The sequence below is a fragment of the Apostichopus japonicus genome, chromosome 18 (genome assembly GCF_037975245.1).
Source record: "Apostichopus japonicus isolate 1M-3 chromosome 18, ASM3797524v1, whole genome shotgun sequence".
NCBI lineage: Eukaryota > Metazoa > Echinodermata > Holothuroidea > Aspidochirotida > Stichopodidae > Apostichopus > Apostichopus japonicus.
In genome coordinates this window covers 19,803,594-19,823,083 of record NC_092578.1, presented here as the reverse complement: position 1 = coordinate 19,823,083, position 19,490 = coordinate 19,803,594, and the positions used below count along the sequence as shown (strand labels likewise).

At 40.8% G+C, this 19,490-nt stretch overlaps 2 protein-coding genes across 5 annotated transcripts in view; one reads left to right on the top strand and one right to left on the bottom strand.

Moving 5' to 3' along the window:
* Nucleotides 1-19,490, bottom strand: part of LOC139959023 (uncharacterized) — a 71,602-nt gene that overhangs the window by 37,525 nt on the left and 14,587 nt on the right. For all 3 annotated transcript variants that reach the window (XM_071956535.1, XM_071956537.1, XM_071956536.1), the window contains exons 5-8: nucleotides 10,549-10,613; nucleotides 9,037-9,654; nucleotides 1,688-1,957; nucleotides 733-845 (exon numbers count right to left, since the gene is read on the bottom strand). In XM_071956535.1, coding sequence (XP_071812636.1) covers nucleotides 733-845; nucleotides 1,688-1,957; nucleotides 9,037-9,654; nucleotides 10,549-10,613 — 1,066 coding nt within the window. The remainder of the gene's footprint in view (nucleotides 1-732; nucleotides 846-1,687; nucleotides 1,958-9,036; nucleotides 9,655-10,548; nucleotides 10,614-19,490) is intronic.
* On the top strand, nucleotides 10,626-19,485 carry LOC139959019 (uncharacterized). 2 transcript variants are annotated; one of them, XR_011789945.1, is made up of 2 exons: nucleotides 10,626-18,441; nucleotides 18,964-19,485. XR_011789945.1 is itself a non-coding variant. In XM_071956525.1 (2 exons), exon 2 carries the CDS (start codon nucleotides 11,941-11,943, stop codon nucleotides 17,896-17,898), a length of 5,958 nt encoding a protein of 1,985 aa, XP_071812626.1. In that variant the 5' UTR covers nucleotides 10,626-11,278; nucleotides 11,801-11,940; the 3' UTR covers nucleotides 17,899-19,485. The 2 variants fall into 2 exon arrangements, 1 of the variants encoding a protein (XP_071812626.1); XM_071956525.1 differs by having other exon boundaries at nucleotides 10,626-11,278; nucleotides 11,801-19,485.

Sequence of the window (19,490 nt, the reverse complement as noted above, 5' to 3'; positions counted from 1 at the left end):
GGAGTGCTGGCAATTAGAGCACTTGTGTCTACAATCATAGGGTGACTGGTCAATTTAATTAGGTGTGCTCAAGGATGAATCCTCATGGCAGTATTTGGGGTAGTTTATGCTATCAAGTAACAATTAGTGATGCTCAAGTGAAGTTGAGGACTGTTTTTCTTCTAGGCAGGCTTGACTGTCAGGGACAATTATGCAGGTAGGGCTTTACATATTATGCAATATTTTAGATGGGAGTATCCTCTTAATAGAAAAACAACTTTTAGATATACTATTTCACTGTAATGAAGAAACATTATTTTTCCAAATGATTCACTCACTCTGTGGTTGCTATAAAGATAAAATCATAGACACTATGAAGTAAAAAGATTCAAAAACTGACCAGATACAAAAAGAAATTTTCAGCAAAGTTTTCAAAATAATAATTAGTTTTCTCACCAGTTGTCAACTCCTTTATTTCTTGATAATATTATCTTCATATAGTCTAATGGAGTTATTAATATCCTTCATAGTTATTTATCTGTTGCCATGCCTTGTAATTGATACACCCTTCTGCTCTACAGATACATATATAAAACCATCTGACTGAATTCAACTATGCATTTATTGTCTGCAGGATCATCTGGGGGAGTGAATAAAGATGATTGGCTAGCACATTCTTAATTGACAACATTTTGTATCAAGTAGATATGAATTCTTTTAAATGACAAATATTTGATGTACATTAAAACGTACCCCTTCTTGAACAACACTAATATTGGCACTGAAGAAAGGGCTGGTTGGGTCAGCTATCTCATTAGAATAAACCAGATTGTCAAACCTCATCTCCAGTAGATATGTGTCTCTGTCTTCAGGAGTAACCAAATAAGAGAATGAATTATAACATACAAGACATGATACAACTCAAGTTGCTAGCATAAAGAAGGTATCAAATTAACTAAACTAAAACCTCATTAACATACAGAGCTGTGTAGAGATTTGAATCTTGAACTATGACCCTTTAACATTAAAATCTATTTTTAAATTACCGCATCAAAACAACGGTACTGCTTCACCAGCAATTTTAAACATCTCTTCATGCTTGCTATCCTCGTTTTTGATCTTATCAACTTATTAAAGTAACATTTCTATATGATTCCTCTAATGAACAGTGAGTACATCACACCTCAGTACCACTCCCTGCTCCACTGAAGCCTAAACCTAGATCTGGAAACTGGTACAGAGTTACAGAGTTAAAGGGTGTGAAGACTCGCGCAAAAAGAAACGTCTAATGCCGGTAATCTGGCCTAGTTTCAAATGAGGTGTAACAGAAGTGTTAGACACCACCATCGATCCCAGAAATTACAAACACAGATTGCTACCATCGGTAATAAGACACTAGTGTACATGCAGTCAGTACATACAGCTGCGGTCAATACCCACAGTACTGTGTACATAGCAGCGTGGACATATCAGGTCTAGATAAAAGATAACAAGGTATCACGTTTTATTACTGTACTGTCTGCATTTTGTAGCGACACGAACAAAACGTCACTTGCAAGCAACGGAAAGTTAACTTTTTCAGATGGCCGCACGTGGTTTGGGCAGAGACTTCAATGCCTTTAAAGTACATGTACTCTAGATATATATGTTGGATAATTTGTTTTATATTATTCAATTTCACTTTGGCTTTTGATTAAATATATATTACCTAACAACAAAACTAGTACTGGGTCACTGTCTGCAAAAGAATCTCCATAAGCTCCACCTCCCTGAGCTCTGCAGAAATAAAATCCCTGATCTCTTGCATCAAGGTCAGAGAAGCTTAAGACATTGCCTGTGATGGATGTAGGATTATCTCCATTTAATCCCTTCTTGTACCATATGATACTAGCTGTATAGTCTCCCTCACAGCTAGTGTGCAAGGAACCACCAGCTGGAGATGCTAACATCTGGTCAGGGTGCACTGTGATGGCAGGCTCTGTAGAATAAACCAGGAGAAAATACTCTACGATAATGTCATTACATTAGTGAAGGTCATCGTTTTACATCTCGACAGGATTAATGCGGAGTGAGAAATAATTGAACTACACTGGCTACTGTATTAAGCAGGCTGTGAATTAAGCTTCCAATAAACTACCATAGATGTACTATGTGATTAAACCAAACAGTCAAACAAACTGACCTGGAAATTACTAAACAAGTTTCAAAAGAGCAAGTATAATTAAAAGAATATTGAACAACATTGAGATTCCAACCAATAACGGAATAAAGTTGCAATTCCATTTCACAACGCTAACAATGGAATCCATGCAATAACTTTCATACTGTGTGGAAAACAAATTAGTTTCATGATATGTGATTGTTTGCCAATGCATGCACCACTCCCCCTACTATCATTACTACACTAGCTTCTGATTGTTTGCCCATGCATACACCGCTCCCCCTACTATCATTACTACTACAGATTCTGATTGTTTGCCAATGCATACACCGCTCCCCCAATCAATACTTTTATACCTTCTGATTGTTTGCCCATGCATACACCCCTCCCCTTATTATCAATACTACAATACCTTCTGATTGTTTGCCTATGCATACACCCGTCCCCCTACTATCATTACTACTATACCTTCTGATTGTTTGCCCATGCATACACCCCTCCCCCTACTATCATTACTACTATACCTTCTGATTGTTTGCCCATGCATACACCCCTCCCCCTACTATCAATACTACTTAAGCTTCTGATTGTTTGCCCATGCATACACCCCTCCCCCTACTATCATCACTACTCTAGCTTCTGATTGTTTGCCCATGCATACACCCCTCCCCCTACTATCAATACTACTATACCTTCTGATTGTTTGCCCATGCATACACCGCTCCCCCAATTAATACTTTTATACCTTCTGATTGTTTGCCCATGCATACACCCCTCCCCTTACTATCAATACTACAATACCTCCTAATTGTTTGCCTATGCATACACCCGTCCTCCTACTATCCTTACTACTACACCTTCTGGTTGTTTGCCCATGTATACACCCCTCCCCTTACTATCAATACTACAATACCTTCTAATTGTTTGCCCATGCATACACCCCTCCCCCTACTATCATTACTACTATACCTTCTGATTGTTTGCCCATGCATACACCCCTCCCCCTACTATCAATACTACTCTAGCTTCTGATTGTTTGCCTATGCATACACCCCTCCCCCATTACAACTTCACCTTCTGATTGTTTGCCCATGCATACACCCCTCCCCCTACTATCATTACTACTCTACCTTCTGATTGTTTGCCCATGCATACACCCCTCCCCCTACTATCAATACTACTCTAGCTTCTGATTGTTTGCCTATGCATACACCCCTCCCCCATTACAACTTCACCTTCTGATTGTTTGCCCATGCATACACCCCTCCCCCTACTATCAATACTACTATACCTTCTGATTGTTTGCCTATGCATACACCCCTCCCCCTACTATCATTACTACTCTACCTTCTGATTGTTTGCCCATGCATACACCCCTCCCCCTACTATCAATACTACTCTAGCTTCTGATTGTTTGCCTATGCATACACCCCTCCCCCATTACAACTTCACCTTCTGATTGTTTGCCCATGCATACACCCCTCCCCCTACTATCAATACTACTATACCTTCTGATTGTTTGCCCATGCATACACCCCTCCCCCTACTATCAATACTACTATACCTTCTGATTGTTTGCCAATGCATACACCCCTCCCCCTACTATCATTACTACTACAGATTCTGATTGTTTGCCCATGCATACACCCCTCCCCCCTACTATCAATACTACTATACCTTCTGATTGTTTGCCCATGCATACACCGCTCCCCCAATCAATACTTTTATACATTCTGATTGTTTGCCCATGCATACACCCCTCCCCTTACTATCAATACTACAATACCTTCTAATTGTTTGCCTATGCATACACCCGTCCTCCTACTATCCTTACTACTACACCTTCTGGTTGTTTGCCCATGAATACACCCCTCCCCTTACTATCAATACTACAATACCTTCTAATTGTTTGCCCATGCATACACCCCTCCCCCTACTATCATTACTACTATACCTTCTGATTGTTTGCCCATGCATACACCCCTCCCCCTACAATCATTACTACTCTAGCTTCTGATTGTTTGCCTATGCATACACCCCTCCCCCATTACAACTTCACCTTCTGATTGTTTGCCCATGCATACACCCCTCCCCCTACTATCAATACTACTATACCTTCTGATTGTTTGCCTATGCATACACCCCTCCCCCTACTATCATTACTACTATACCTTCTGATTGTTTGCCCATGCATACACCCCTCCCCCTACTATCATTACTACTATACCTTCTGATTGTTTGCCTATGCATACACCCCTCCCCCTACTATCATTACTACAATACCTTCTGATTGTTTGCCCATGCATACACCCCTCCCCCTACTATCAATACTACTATACCTTCTGATTGTTTGCCTATGCATACACCCCTCATCCTACTATCATTACTACTATACCTTCTGATTGTTTGCCCATGCATACACCCCTCCCCCTACTATCATTACTAATATACCTTCTGATAATTTGCCTATGCATACACCCCTCCCCCTACTATCATTACTACTATACCTTCTGATTGTTTGCCCATGCATACACCCCTCCCCCTACTATCAATACTACTATACCTTCTGATTGTTTGCCCATGCATACATCCCTCCCCCTATCATTACTATTATACCTTCTGATTGTTTGCCCATGCATACACCCCTCCCCCTACTATCAATACTACTATACCTTCTGATTGTTTGCCTATGCATACACCCCTCCCCCTACTATCATTACTACTATACCTTCTGATTGTTTGCCCATGCATACACCCCCCCTACTATCATTACTACTATACCTTCTGATTGTTTGCCTATGCATACACCCCTCCCCCTACTATCATTACTACTATACCTTCTGTTTGTTTGCCTATGCATACACCCCTCCCCCTACTATCATTACTACTATACCTTCTGATTGTTTGCCCATGCATACACCCCTCCCCCTTCTATCATTACTACTATACCTTCTGTTTGTTTGCCTATGCATACACCCCTCCCCCTACTATCAATACTACTCTAGCTTCTGATTGTTTGCCTATGCATACACCCCTCCCCCTACTATCAATACTACTTAAGCTTCTGATTGTTTGCCTATGCATACACCCCTCCCCCTACTATCATTACTACTATACCTTCTGATTGTATGCCCATGCATACACCCCTCCCCCTACTATCAATACTACTCTAGCTTCTGATTGTTTGCCTATGCATACACCCCTCCCCCTACTATCATTACTACTATACCTTCTGATTGTTTGCCCATGCATACACCCCTCCCCCTACTATCATTACTACTATACCTTCTGATTGTTTGCCTATGCATACACCCCTCCCCCTACAATCATTACTACTATTCCTTCTGATTGTTTGCCCATGCATACACCCCTCCCCCTACTTTCATTACTACTATACCTTCTGATTGTTTGCCTATGCATACACCCCTCTCCCTACAATCATTACTACTATTCCTTCTGATTGTTTGCCCATGCATACACCCCTCCCCCTACTATCATTACTACTATACCTGCTGATTGTTTGCCCATGCATACACCCCTCCCCCTACTATCATTACTACTACAGATTCTGATTGTTTGCCCATGCATACACCCCTCCCCCTACTATCATTACTACTATACCTTCTGATTGTTTGCCTATGCATACACCCCTCCCCCTATCATTATTAGTATACCTTCTGATTGTTTGCCCATGCATACACCCCTCCCCCTACTATCAATAGCTTCTGATTGTTTGCCTATGCATACACCCCTCCCCCTACAATTATTACTACTATTCCTTCTGATTGTTTGCCCATGCATACACCCCTCCCTCTACTATCATTACTACTATACCTGCTGATTGTTTGCCTATGCATACACCCCTCCCCTTACTATCAATACTACAATACCTTCTAATTGTTTGCCTATGCATACACCCGTCCTCCTACTATCCTTACTACTACACCTTCTGGTTGTTTGCCCATGAATACACCCCTCCCCTTACTATCAATACTACAATACCTTCTAATTGTTTGCCCATGCATACACCCCTCCCCCTACTATCATTACTACTATACCTTCTGATTGTTTGCCCATGCATACACCCCTCCCCCTACAATCATTACTACTCTAGCTTCTGATTGTTTGCCTATGCATACACCCCTCCCCCATTACAACTTCACCTTCTGATTGTTTGCCCATGCATACACCCCTCCCCCTACTATCAATACTACTATACCTTCTGATTGTTTGCCTATGCATACACCCCTCCCCCTACTATCATTACTACTATACCTTCTGATTGTTTGCCCATGCATACACCCCTCCCCCTACTATCATTACTACTATACCTTCTGATTGTTTGCCTATGCATACACCCCTCCCCCTACTATCATTACTACAATACCTTCTGATTGTTTGCCCATGCATACACCCCTCCCCCTACTATCAATACTACTATACCTTCTGATTGTTTGCCTATGCATACACCCCTCATCCTACTATCATTACTACTATACCTTCTGATTGTTTGCCCATGCATACACCCCTCCCCCTACTATCATTACTAATATACCTTCTGATAATTTGCCTATGCATACACCCCTCCCCCTACTATCATTACTACTATACCTTCTGATTGTTTGCCCATGCATACACCCCTCCCCCTACTATCAATACTACTATACCTTCTGATTGTTTGCCCATGCATACATCCCTCCCCCTATCATTACTATTATACCTTCTGATTGTTTGCCCATGCATACACCCCTCCCCCTACTATCAATACTACTATACCTTCTGATTGTTTGCCTATGCATACACCCCTCCCCCTACTATCATTACTACTATACCTTCTGATTGTTTGCCCATGCATACACCCCCCCTACTATCATTACTACTATACCTTCTGATTGTTTGCCTATGCATACACCCCTCCCCCTACTATCATTACTACTATACCTTCTGTTTGTTTGCCTATGCATACACCCCTCCCCCTACTATCATTACTACTATACCTTCTGATTGTTTGCCCATGCATACACCCCTCCCCCTTCTATCATTACTACTATACCTTCTGTTTGTTTGCCTATGCATACACCCCTCCCCCTACTATCAATACTACTCTAGCTTCTGATTGTTTGCCTATGCATACACCCCTCCCCCTACTATCAATACTACTTAAGCTTCTGATTGTTTGCCTATGCATACACCCCTCCCCCTACTATCATTACTACTATACCTTCTGATTGTATGCCCATGCATACACCCCTCCCCCTACTATCAATACTACTCTAGCTTCTGATTGTTTGCCTATGCATACACCCCTCCCCCTACTATCATTACTACTATACCTTCTGATTGTTTGCCCATGCATACACCCCTCCCCCTACTATCATTACTACTATACCTTCTGATTGTTTGCCTATGCATACACCCCTCCCCCTACAATCATTACTACTATTCCTTCTGATTGTTTGCCCATGCATACACCCCTCCCCCTACTTTCATTACTACTATACCTTCTGATTGTTTGCCTATGCATACACCCCTCTCCCTACAATCATTACTACTATTCCTTCTGATTGTTTGCCCATGCATACACCCCTCCCCCTACTATCATTACTACTATACCTGCTGATTGTTTGCCCATGCATACACCCCTCCCCCTACTATCATTACTACTACAGATTCTGATTGTTTGCCCATGCATACACCCCTCCCCCTACTATCATTACTACTATACCTTCTGATTGTTTGCCTATGCATACACCCCTCCCCCTATCATTATTAGTATACCTTCTGATTGTTTGCCCATGCATACACCCCTCCCCCTACTATCAATAGCTTCTGATTGTTTGCCTATGCATACACCCCTCCCCCTACAATTATTACTACTATTCCTTCTGATTGTTTGCCCATGCATACACCCCTCCCTCTACTATCATTACTACTATACCTGCTGATTGTTTGCCTATGCATACACCCCTCCCCCTACTATCAATACTACACTAGCTTCTGATTGTTTGCCCATGCATACACCCCTCCCCCTACTATCATTACTACTACAGATTCTGATTGTTTGCCCATGCATACACCCCTCCCCCTACTATCATTACTACTATACCTTCTGATTGTTTGCCTATGCATACACCCCTCCCCCTATCATTACTAGTATACCTTCTGATTGTTTGCCCATGCATACACCCCTCCCCCTACTATCAATAGCTTCTGATTGTTTGCCTATGCATACACCCCTCCCCCTACTATCATTACTACTATACCTTCTGATTGTTTGCCCATGCATACACCTCTCCCCCTACTATCATTACTACTATTCCTTCTGATTGTTTGCCCATGCATACACCCCTCCCCCTACTATCATTACTACAATACCTTCTGATTGTTTGCCCATGCATACACCCCTCCCCCTACTATCATTACTACAATACCTTCTGATTGTTTGCCCATGCATACACCCCTCCCCCTACTATCAATACTACTATTACTACTACTGCCACAATGTTGGTTCTTTCCATCAGGGATCAGACTACACATAGAAATGATATTTGAGTCCAAGGAAATTATAGGTTATCAGTATTTGCCAAAGGTTACCAACATTTGTTTTTGTTCTACAAATACAATTCATTCAAGAGAAAGGGTTAACTTTAATGTGATTAATTTTCTTCTTGTTGTTGTAGGATTTGCTGTGATTGGGTTCAGTTATACAAAAGTGAAAGCATGACCACAGCTGACCATTTTTGGACAATCTATCATATTTTAGGGCTACACAGATGACCTTTAAATTGCATTCTTGAAGGTCACTGTTAATGCAACTTTAGTCTGCCATTTCTTTGAGACTTCAAATCTTGTTTTGAACTTGAAATGAATATTTGATTTGGATTTTATGGGGTTACCTCCTAATGCATTGACAGGGCATTTGCTGATAGCTTCAAGGCGAACCCAAGGCGTCTTTTCTTCCAGCTCTGGAATAAAAAGTTGATTTGGACAGCTCATGTCTATGACTTTCCTGAATTCATCCAAACTGCAAGATACATTACACTCGAGGAATCCCACCTCCATAAGAAAGTCTGGTTGGTTATTTCCACCACTTCTATCATAACTATAGTCCGCAAAACCCAGATCTTGGCTCAGTATATTCACAGCTCTTACATCAACAGTCAGTTCAGTTCTGCCCAATATCAATAGAGGGGGTAGTACAGTAACTCTAGCATACCCCTCCGGCTGATTACAGGTAATTCTCTCATACACATTTGTGTGCAACAGGTTTCCAAATCCTCGTTTGAATCTTTCCATCCGGTCTCGGTTAATGGATCTGATTTCAATCTCTAAATCCAAGACTGCAGACCTATTCTGGTCTATTTCTAGTGATGCACAAGGTATTGCAATGTTGTACAGTACTGTCCCATCAGCAGCTGAGAAAGTGTCACCAATGTAGTAAACTTCATTTATAGCTGACATACAAGCTTCTACAGATGCAGTATCTGTCAAAGCTGTTTGACACTTAGGAGAATCTGAAATTAAAAACACAGAGGATACAATCATTTAGAATTATTGAAATGGCATTGCATGAATTGGTATGGTTAAAGCAATATTTTGTGTTGCAGTTATACAAAATATATACCATATTATATATCTATATAGATACATATTAGAAAGTTAACCTAAAAACCTACAAACTGACAAGATGAAATTATATATCAACTTGGATTAAGCAGAAACAATAAATTCATTATTTAAAAGTTGTCGTAAACTTTCTCTCTATCATAGCTAGTGAAAAGCTTGTAACTTCAAAGAGGGATCATAATATTTTTAACAAACATATTCAGAGACAGACTGCAAAGAGAGAAAGATGGGGGGGGGGATAAATAAATTTTCAAAAACATCTTTAGACAATTCAATAAGTAATATGTTATAGTTATAATTTGGAGTATCAAAATGTTTGTGTAACCATATAAATCTCTTATTTACATTGAAGGGTGTGGAAATATGAGATTAATATCATATCTTAGTGAAAAATTTGAAGGTTATTGAATATTTGAGTAATATATGACTGACTGCAATGTTGCAGGTTGACACAAAATCACAACCTAATAAATACAGAAAGAAAAGACCAGCTCTTAATAATGGCATATATTTATCTGGCCATCTCCATTATTTCTCTTTTTTAAATTGAAATTGTTTTGGCTACATGTTTGCATTAACATGAAAGTAATTTTTTGTTCGCTTTCAGATATTATAAATTAAAGAGGTGAATTCTCTCTTTTTGCTTTTGTGTTGTTACATGGTATATGAAGGTATGTTGCAAGTATATAATAGATTTGTAGAAAAGACATGTGATCCAGTTTGTATAACCTTTGACCTTTCTCCATCTGACTGGAATCCTGAAACAGTTCATTGATACTAACCTATGAGGCTCACTTGTACTGTTTTCTCTTGAAATAAACTTCCTTGGGATGCCCTGCATGTAACCCTTCAGAAAGATGAGAATTTAAAAAAAGAGAAGGTTGTTAACTGACATAGACACTGTATTCATGGTACTGTATACAGGTATGTAAAAACCTAAAATAAAATATGACAGCAGTTATTGTTCAGAAAATCCTTATAAAAGAGTATCTGTACAATATGCAATTGATGTAGGAAGGAGGATGAGAAGATGCAGAATGGCAGTGTGAAGGAATCTGTAATGCTGAGGTTTCAAATATTTACACATTTACTTGAATTCAATTACAAAATATTTCATCAATATCACATATATGAGAACTATAGATCAAAGGTCATGAATATGCAATGTTTTGTAATTTAGATATTTTCCTTCCTTTTTTTCCGAAACCGACTTTGTATTAATATCTGCTGATGAACAAACTGACTCATTCTTCGCTTACATTTTACTCCCCATATGTAACAGTCGCCATCCCTAGAGTTGTTTGTTGATTAATGTACTATTTTCTGCCCTATCGGCGTTCCACTGTTTCCTTTCCAACACAAATAAACTTATCTTGTTGTTGCTATGTAGTTTACCACGCTGATGCTACTGCTACAGCTACTAACGATAAAACGATATATACAGTATACGAATGGTCAATACCATTTCATTCATTAAATTTAGTGGGTTCAGTCCCTGAAGGAAGACATAAGGTATGATTGCAACATATTATTAATTGTAACCTTTAAGATCAGAAATGTTTGATTATCGTCTTACTGTGGCTCCTCGTATTATTTCTTGGGCCTAAATTGTGTACTTGCTCTCCGTAGTATTGCATTCCTAGTCATGTTAATATGTATAGTACAGTGTGTAAGGCTATCTTTCTCTGTGATTTCAGTGTGCCAATATATTAAGGCCTAAGCTTATTATCGTGGAAGTATATTCATATTGTTTACTGTGTGTGCTTACGCACTGTCATGTCCCGTAGCCTACATATTATGTTGTATAGGTTCAAGTGTGAGTGAATCTTAGTGGTAACACCTTAATCTTATTCGTTTGTATTGTAATTGAACTAGCCTACTCCTTAATTGCACATGTCCTTGAGTTTGATTGCATATATATGATTTATTGTGTTGCATGTATTGAGGTTTTCAGGTTAAATCAGTATAGTAAGTTTACCAATCACACGAATCACTTACATTGTAAATTTAAAGGTTGTTACTTCTTCTTCTCAGTTTTGACGGTTTTCTAGAGAAATATACCAACCCGTAACCAAATCTGATGTCTATGTTATTTCTTGGCTGGAGCCCGCTACAGTCAAAACTTATCCGAAGTTTAAGATTGGCATCTGCTGAAGTTGTATCAGTGAAATTCAATGTCTGAGCAAGGTAAAGACAAACATGAGCCTGAGGGAGAGGCTATGGATTCTCAACTAGAGCCACAGTTGAGTCACCTTGAGAATCAGCCTAACCCACAAGATGATTCAGAAGCCAGCTTAGTACGCAGAGGAATTAGAGATCGCAAGCTAACAGAAAAGGCTCAACAGAATCTTGATGAAGAAATTCATCAACGTAATTATAGAGTAGAGGCCTCATATGAGAAGTGGCGTCAGCGTGCCTCAGAGATTCGTAAGGCCCTAAGAAAGATACAGCCCCTCGACCAACTGCTTGAGTTCCAATCCACCATAAAGAAGCTTCAAGACTCAGTAGTGACTTCCTATGAAGAGCTCAGAAGGATTAATGTTCCAGACAAGGTCACTGTGTCCAAGGTCGACAATTGTTGTGCCATTTCGAGGGAACTGACAGAAGTGCTAACACAACGTAGGCTTGAAGAGATTGATACACACCAAGAAAGAGAACAAATACGAGGATTGAAATGTGCTCACCCGTCCGTATTTGGCGAGTCTATCAGTGACCAATCTGTGCAGTCTAGAATGAGTGTAGTATCCACCATTTCATCAATGAAGGCGAAGGCAGATGCAGAGAAAGCTGAGAAACTAGCTGCTGCAAAGGCCTTAAGGGAGGAGCAACATCAGAAATCAAAACTCCTTCAAATGCAAATGAATTTGGAAGAAGAAAAAATGAAGTTGGAAGCTATGCAAGCAGATGCAGCTGTGAGAATTGCTGAAGCTAAGTGTGAAGTTTTGTCAGAAGCTGCTGAGGACCCAGAAGACATATGCCTTGATAAACCTGTGCGTCTGAATCCCTTGGCTGCTAGTTTTAACCCAGTTCCTCACTATGATGGTGAACCTTATCAGGAGTTATCAGTTGGTCATGCTCTCGGTGGTGAGTCAATAAATAATCCAGTTAGTGAATCCTCATTGGCACAGGCTCTGACAAGTGCCATGGACCGCAGCCGTCTACCCGTGCCAACCCCAAAGGCTTTCTCTGGAAATCCAATTGAATTTGTGACTTTCAAAAGAAGTTTCAAGACGCTCATTGAAAATAAGGGAACACGTGCAGAAGAAAAGATTTATTACCTGCAGCAATATGTGACCGGAGAGGCAAGAGAATCTATTGCTGGTTGCTTCTATGGAAGTAACGAAAGTGACTACCAAAGAGCATGGGAGACATTGGAGAAGAGATATGGTCACCCTTTCAAAGTGCAAGAAGCCTTTCGTGACAGACTGGATAAATGGCCCAAGGTTGGTCTTAGGGACAATGTTGCACTGCAGAAATATGCAGACTTCCTCAACAGCTGCCGTGATGCAATGCCTCATGTGAAGGGTCTTAGCATTCTTAACGATTGCAAGGAGAATCAAAAAATGACAGCAAAGCTTCCTGACTGGGCGATAAGCCGCTGGAGTCGAGTAGTGACAGCGGGGTTAGATGAGGGTCATGACTATCCTACATTCACGCAATTCGTATCATTTGTTGAGAAGGAAGCAAGAGTTGTATGCAACCCAATTGCATCATTTTTGGCAGTTAAGAGATCAGAGTCAGCCTGTGATAGTAAATTTCAAGTGGAGAAGAGGAAATTTTCACGTGCTCTAGTCACAGATGCTGGAAAGTCTCCAAACAGATGGTCTCAACATCCTAATGATGATTTAAAGGGGGGATATTCCAGCTCCAGTGCCAAACCTGTAGAAAAGCCAAAAACATGCCCCTTTTGCAACGGAGAGCACTACCTATCATCCTGCACAGTGTTTGCTGACAAGAGTATAGATGAGAGAAACTCATTTATCCAGGTGCACAAGAGATGTTATAGCTGTTTACGTACCGGCCACTTTGCCAAGCAGTGCAAATCCCGTCATTCATGCCAAAAATGTAAGGGACGTCATCCCACCGTCTTGCATGACAATGATAAGATCCAAAGGGTATTTACACAGGAAGTAAAGAGAGAACCTAAGGAAGCGGATACTGCTGTGGCCCTTACTACATATCATGGTCACTCAAGCACAACAAATGTGTTACCAGTGTGGGTGTCTAGCATTAGTAGTCCTCAAACAGAGAAGCTGGTTTATGCACTCCTGGACACACAAAGTGACAGTACCTTTATAGATGGAAGCATTTGTGAAGAGTTGTTAGTACCTACAGATCCAGTGAAGCTGGAATTAACCACGATGAGAGGCAAGGACTCCACAGTTGTAAGCAAAAGAGCCAAGGGTCTCAGAGTTCGTGGATATACATCTAGCAAATGCATAGATCTACCAGTTACGTATACAACAGACTTTATCCCTTTAGACAAGAATCATATTCCCACTTGTGAGACAGCCAAAAATTGGAATCATCTTGCATCCATTGCATCAGAAATGCCACCATTAATGGACTGTGAAGTAGGGCTGTTAATAGGCTACAACTGTTCTGCTGCCCTTGCTCCACGCCAAGTTATCACCGGTGAGAATGATCAACCATATGCTGTCAAGACCGACTTAGGGTGGAGTGTGGTAGGAAGTCTTGCACCAGTTGATTCAACAGAGGTAACAGGGTTTTGCCATCGCATCAGTCTGAAGGAAGCCCCACCAGTTACTCCTCGGGATATTCTAAAGGTGTTTGAATCAGACTTCAATGATTCGAAGCATGAAAGTAACAGCATTTCTCAGGATGACATACGGTTTTTACAAATTCTAGAGAGCAGTTTTGCAGTAAATGAGAAAGGCCACATTGAGATGCCTCTTCCTTTCAAGTCGCGGCCATACCTGCCAAACAATTACAAGTTAGCTGCAATCAGACTGTCTCACCTCAAAAGGCGTCTTGATGGTGATCCCAACTACAAGGAACACTATGTAAAGTTTGTTGAAGGAATGCTGGAGGATGGTGATGCTGTACAGGTTGCTGACAGAGGGAAACCCGGTGAAGTCTACTACATTCCTCATCATGGTGTATACCATCCAAAGAAGCCTAACAAGTTAAGAGTTGTGTTCGATTGTTCAGCAAAATATCGAGGATCTTCACTAAATGACCATCTTTTGTGTGGTCCTGATCTCACCAACAATTTGTTTGGAGTGTTATGTAGGTTTCGCAGGCACCCAGTAGCAGTGATGTGTGATGTAGAGAAGATGTTTCATAGGTTTCACGTCAGCCCTGAAGATAGAGATTACCTGAGATTCTTGTGGTACAAGGGAGGCGATACTAAGAAGGAACCACTAGAGTACAGAATGAATGTCCACCTGTTCGGTGCCACATCATCACCTGGATGTGCCAATTTTGGTATGAAGCATCTTTCAAGAATGTTTGAAGAAGAATTTTCCTTGGCTGCCCCATTCTTACGTCAGGACTTCTATGTTGACGATGGGGTCACCAGTGTGAAGAATGCCAGAGAAGCCAAGGAACTCATCAAAGAGGCTTGTGAACTGTGCTCTAAGGGAAATCTGCGACTCCACAAATTTGTTTCAAACGACCGCTCTGTCATCGAAGATATACCACTCAGTGAACGTGCGACAGACGTTCAGGACATTGACCTAAGCAGAGATAAGCTTCCTGTTGAGAGAACCCTTGGCATACATTGGAACATAGAAGATGACTCGTTCACATTCCAGATTGGTTTGAAAGAACGCCCTGACACCCGTCGTGGAATCTTGTCAGTAGTTGCGAGCATTTATGATCCTCTGGGATTCATTGCGCCATTTGTGCTGGAAGGGAAAGCCATTCTGCAAAGGATGTGTAAACAGGGCACTTCATGGGATGAGCCAGTCACTGATGAATTGCGTCCACGGTGGGAGAAGTGGAAGAGTGATATCCTTAACTTAGAGAACACCAACATTCCTAGATGCTACAAACCCCTTGACTTTGGGCCTGCCACCCGAGTTGAGCTGCACCATTTCTCCGATGCGAGCACTGATGGATACGGAATGTGCTCTTACCTGAGATTCATTCGAGAAGATCATGTCTACTGTTCTCTGGTGATTGGAAAGGCAAGAGTTTCTCCGACTAAGGTTGTAACAGTTCCTCGTTTGGAACTTACAGCTGCCGTAGTTGCTGTAAAGATCAGCATCAAGTTGAAGCAAGAACTACACATGCATATCGACAGTGAATATTTTTGGTGTGACTCCCAAGTTGTATTAGCTTACATCAATAATGATGCGAAGAGGTTCCATGTTTTTGTGTCAAACAGAGTACAGTTTATAAAGGAGCATACGGAACCTAACCAGTGGCACTACATCTCTACAAGAGAAAACCCTGCAGATCACGCTTCACGTGGTCTCTGTGTCTCAGAACTGCTCTCATCAAACTGGTTCACTGGTCCAGAGTTTCTTTGGAGTGCTGATCCTGTCACAGATTGCTCAATAGAACCAATGCTTATCATGGGAGATCCAGAAGTAAGAGCCCAATCTCTGAGTGTTCAAGCCACAAGAGCCTGTGATATATTGGAGAGACTATCTAAGTACTCCAACTGGAGCCGACTTACTAGGATTGTTGCCAGGATTCGACGACTTGCTAGTAGAGAGACTGGCAGTGTGTCTCTTACAGTTGAAGAAATCAATCAAGCTTGTGTCTCTGTGGTTAAGATTGTTCAGCAAGAACACTTCAAGGAAGAATTACAAGCACTGAAGATGCAACGGAATGTTTCGTCGACGAGCAAACTTTTCACCCTCAACCCTTTCATTCAAGATGGCATGATCAGAGTCGGAGGACGTTTGAGAAAGTCCATGCTCTCACTTAATGAGAAACATCCTGTAGTACTGCCTAAAAATGGACACATGACTGAATTGATCATTGCCCACTGCCACAGTCTGACCAAACACCAGGGAAGAGGTCAGACAATTAACGAAATCAGAAGACAAGGGTATTGGATCCTTGGTGGAAGTAAGACAGTAGCTACCTTCACTAGAAAGTGTGTTCTTTGCAGAAAGCTTCGACGACCTGTAGAAGAGCAGAAGATGGCAGATTTGCCAGAGGATCGTGTTGAGCCATCCCCTCCCTTTAGCTTCTGTGGTATGGACTGCTTTGGTCCTTTCATCACAAAACAGAACCGCAAGGAATTCAAGCGCTATGGGTTGATATTTACCTGCCTCTGCTCCAGAGCTGTTCACATTGAAATGGTGGAAGATCTGTCTACTGACGCATTTATTAATGCACTACGTTGCTTTATTGCCATTAGAGGTGCAGTAACACAGATAAGGTGTGATCATGGAAGCAACTTTATTGGAGCCGACAATGAGTTGAGAGCTGCCTTGAAAGAGTTAGATGTTAACCAAATGACAGCCTACCTGACTCAGAAGCAGTGTAATTTTGTATTCAATGCTCCTTATTCAAGTCATGCTGGAGGTGTATGGGAGCGCCAGATCAGATCAGTCCGGAACGTATTCAACGCTACCATAGCCTTGTACCCTGGACGCTTAGATGATGCTTCTCTGAAATGTTTTTTGTATGAAGCAATGGCAATCATTAATGGCCGACCATTAACACCAGCAAATATGACAGATCCCTCTGCTGAACCGCCTCTGACACCAAATCATCTGATTACCATGAAGCCCACCGTTGCCCTGCCACCTCCAGGACATTTTGTAAAGGAAGACCTGTATGCTAGAAGAAGATGGCGTAGAGTTCAGTTCCTCTCAGAACAGTTTTGGTCTCGATGGAAGAGCGAATACCTCCAAACCTTGCAAGAGAGAGGAAAATGGAGTCTTTCAAGGAGAAACCTGAGAGTCGGTGACGTTGTCCTTGTCAAGGATCATGACACTCCACGCATGAAGTGGCCCTTTGGTGTTATAGTATCAACTACTGCCAGTGAAGATGGTCTAGTGAGGAGAGCTTGGGTTAAGGTTGGGTCCAGAGATTTAAATTCAAAGGGACAACCTAGGAAAAAATTGTCCATATTGGAACGTCCTATTCAAAAACTTGTTCTCCTTGTGGAACATGAGAGAGATCTCTCTCTGGCTCATGAGACATAATGTATGAAGGTTTGTTGTTGTCATTGACATATTTTGTACTTAAAGGGTGTTCTCATGGTAGAGTTAGTAAGATTGTATTATTTCTAGTTTTTGACTTACTTCTGTAGGAGTTCTGGTTTAATTTGCATACCAGTTCTTGTTATTTGTTTAAGTCACCATAAATCTTGTTGGGACATTGTATGTACTCTAAAGTTGTAATATTGTATTTAACCTGGCGACTGAGTTTAAATTCCTTTCTCAAGTTGTAGGTCAACTTGTTACTGCCATTGTAAGTGTGATTGTTTTAATAAGTAATTTGGTGGGAGTGTAACAGTCGCCATCCCTAGAGTTGTTTGTTGATTAATGTACTATTTTCTGCCCTATCGGCGTTCCACTGTTTCCTTTCCAACACAAATAAACTTATCTTGTTGTTGCTATGTAGTTTACCACGCTGATGCTACTGCTACAGCTACTAACGATAAAACGATATATACAGTATACGAATGGTCAATACCATTTCATTCATTAAATTTAGTGGGTTCAGTCCCTGAAGGAAGACATAAGGTATGATTGCAACATATTATTAATTGTAACCTTTAAGATCAGAAATGTTTGATTATCGTCTTACTGTGGCTCCTCGTATTATTTCTTGGGCCTAAATTGTGTACTTGCTCTCCGTAGTATTGCATTCCTAGTCATGTTAATATGTATAGTACAGTGTGTAAGGCTATCTTTCTCTGTGATTTCAGTGTGCCAATATATTAAGGCCTAAGCTTATTATCGTGGAAGTATATTCATATTGTTTACTGTGTGTGCTTACGCACTGTCATGTCCCGTAGCCTACATATTATGTTGTATAGGTTCAAGTGTGAGTGAATCTTAGTGGTAACACCTTAATCTTATTCGTTTGTATTGTAATTGAACTAGCCTACTCCTTAATTGCACATGTCCTTGAGTTTGATTGCATATATATGATTTATTGTGTTGCATGTATTGAGGTTTTCAGGTTAAATCAGTATAGTAAGTTTACCAATCACACGAATCACTTACATTGTAAATTTAAAGGTTGTTACTTCTTCTTCTCAGTTTTGACGGTTTTCTAGAGAAATATACCAACCCGTAACCAAATCTGATGTCTATGTTATTTCTTGGCTGGAGCCCGCTACACCATACACAAATCCAATCCTATCAAAACTTGCAATAAACAAGAAACATATCTTTGCATTTCAGGGATCTGGACTATTTTCTAACAAAATGACACAGTTTGTTGATAAACAGACCATTTGTCATAGCTACATCCTAATATTTTTAATTTGAGATTTTGAGGGATAAGATCACACTAAATATGGTATATACTCACATGTTACCTTCAGCAACATTAAACGTATGTTTGCCCAATTCGAGCAAAAACATGGAGCGGGATCCCAGTATGTTCAACGTGCATGCCTGCCTTTTAGCACATCAACCAAATCTAGACCCATAGGTGAATTATGTAACCAGAAAGACAATCATTTGCCTAGCTAAGCTGTTAGCATATCAAACTCATGAGAAACAACTGCTCCAGTATCAGATGTACGTGACACATCACAGCTTTTATTTTTCTCAATAACTCA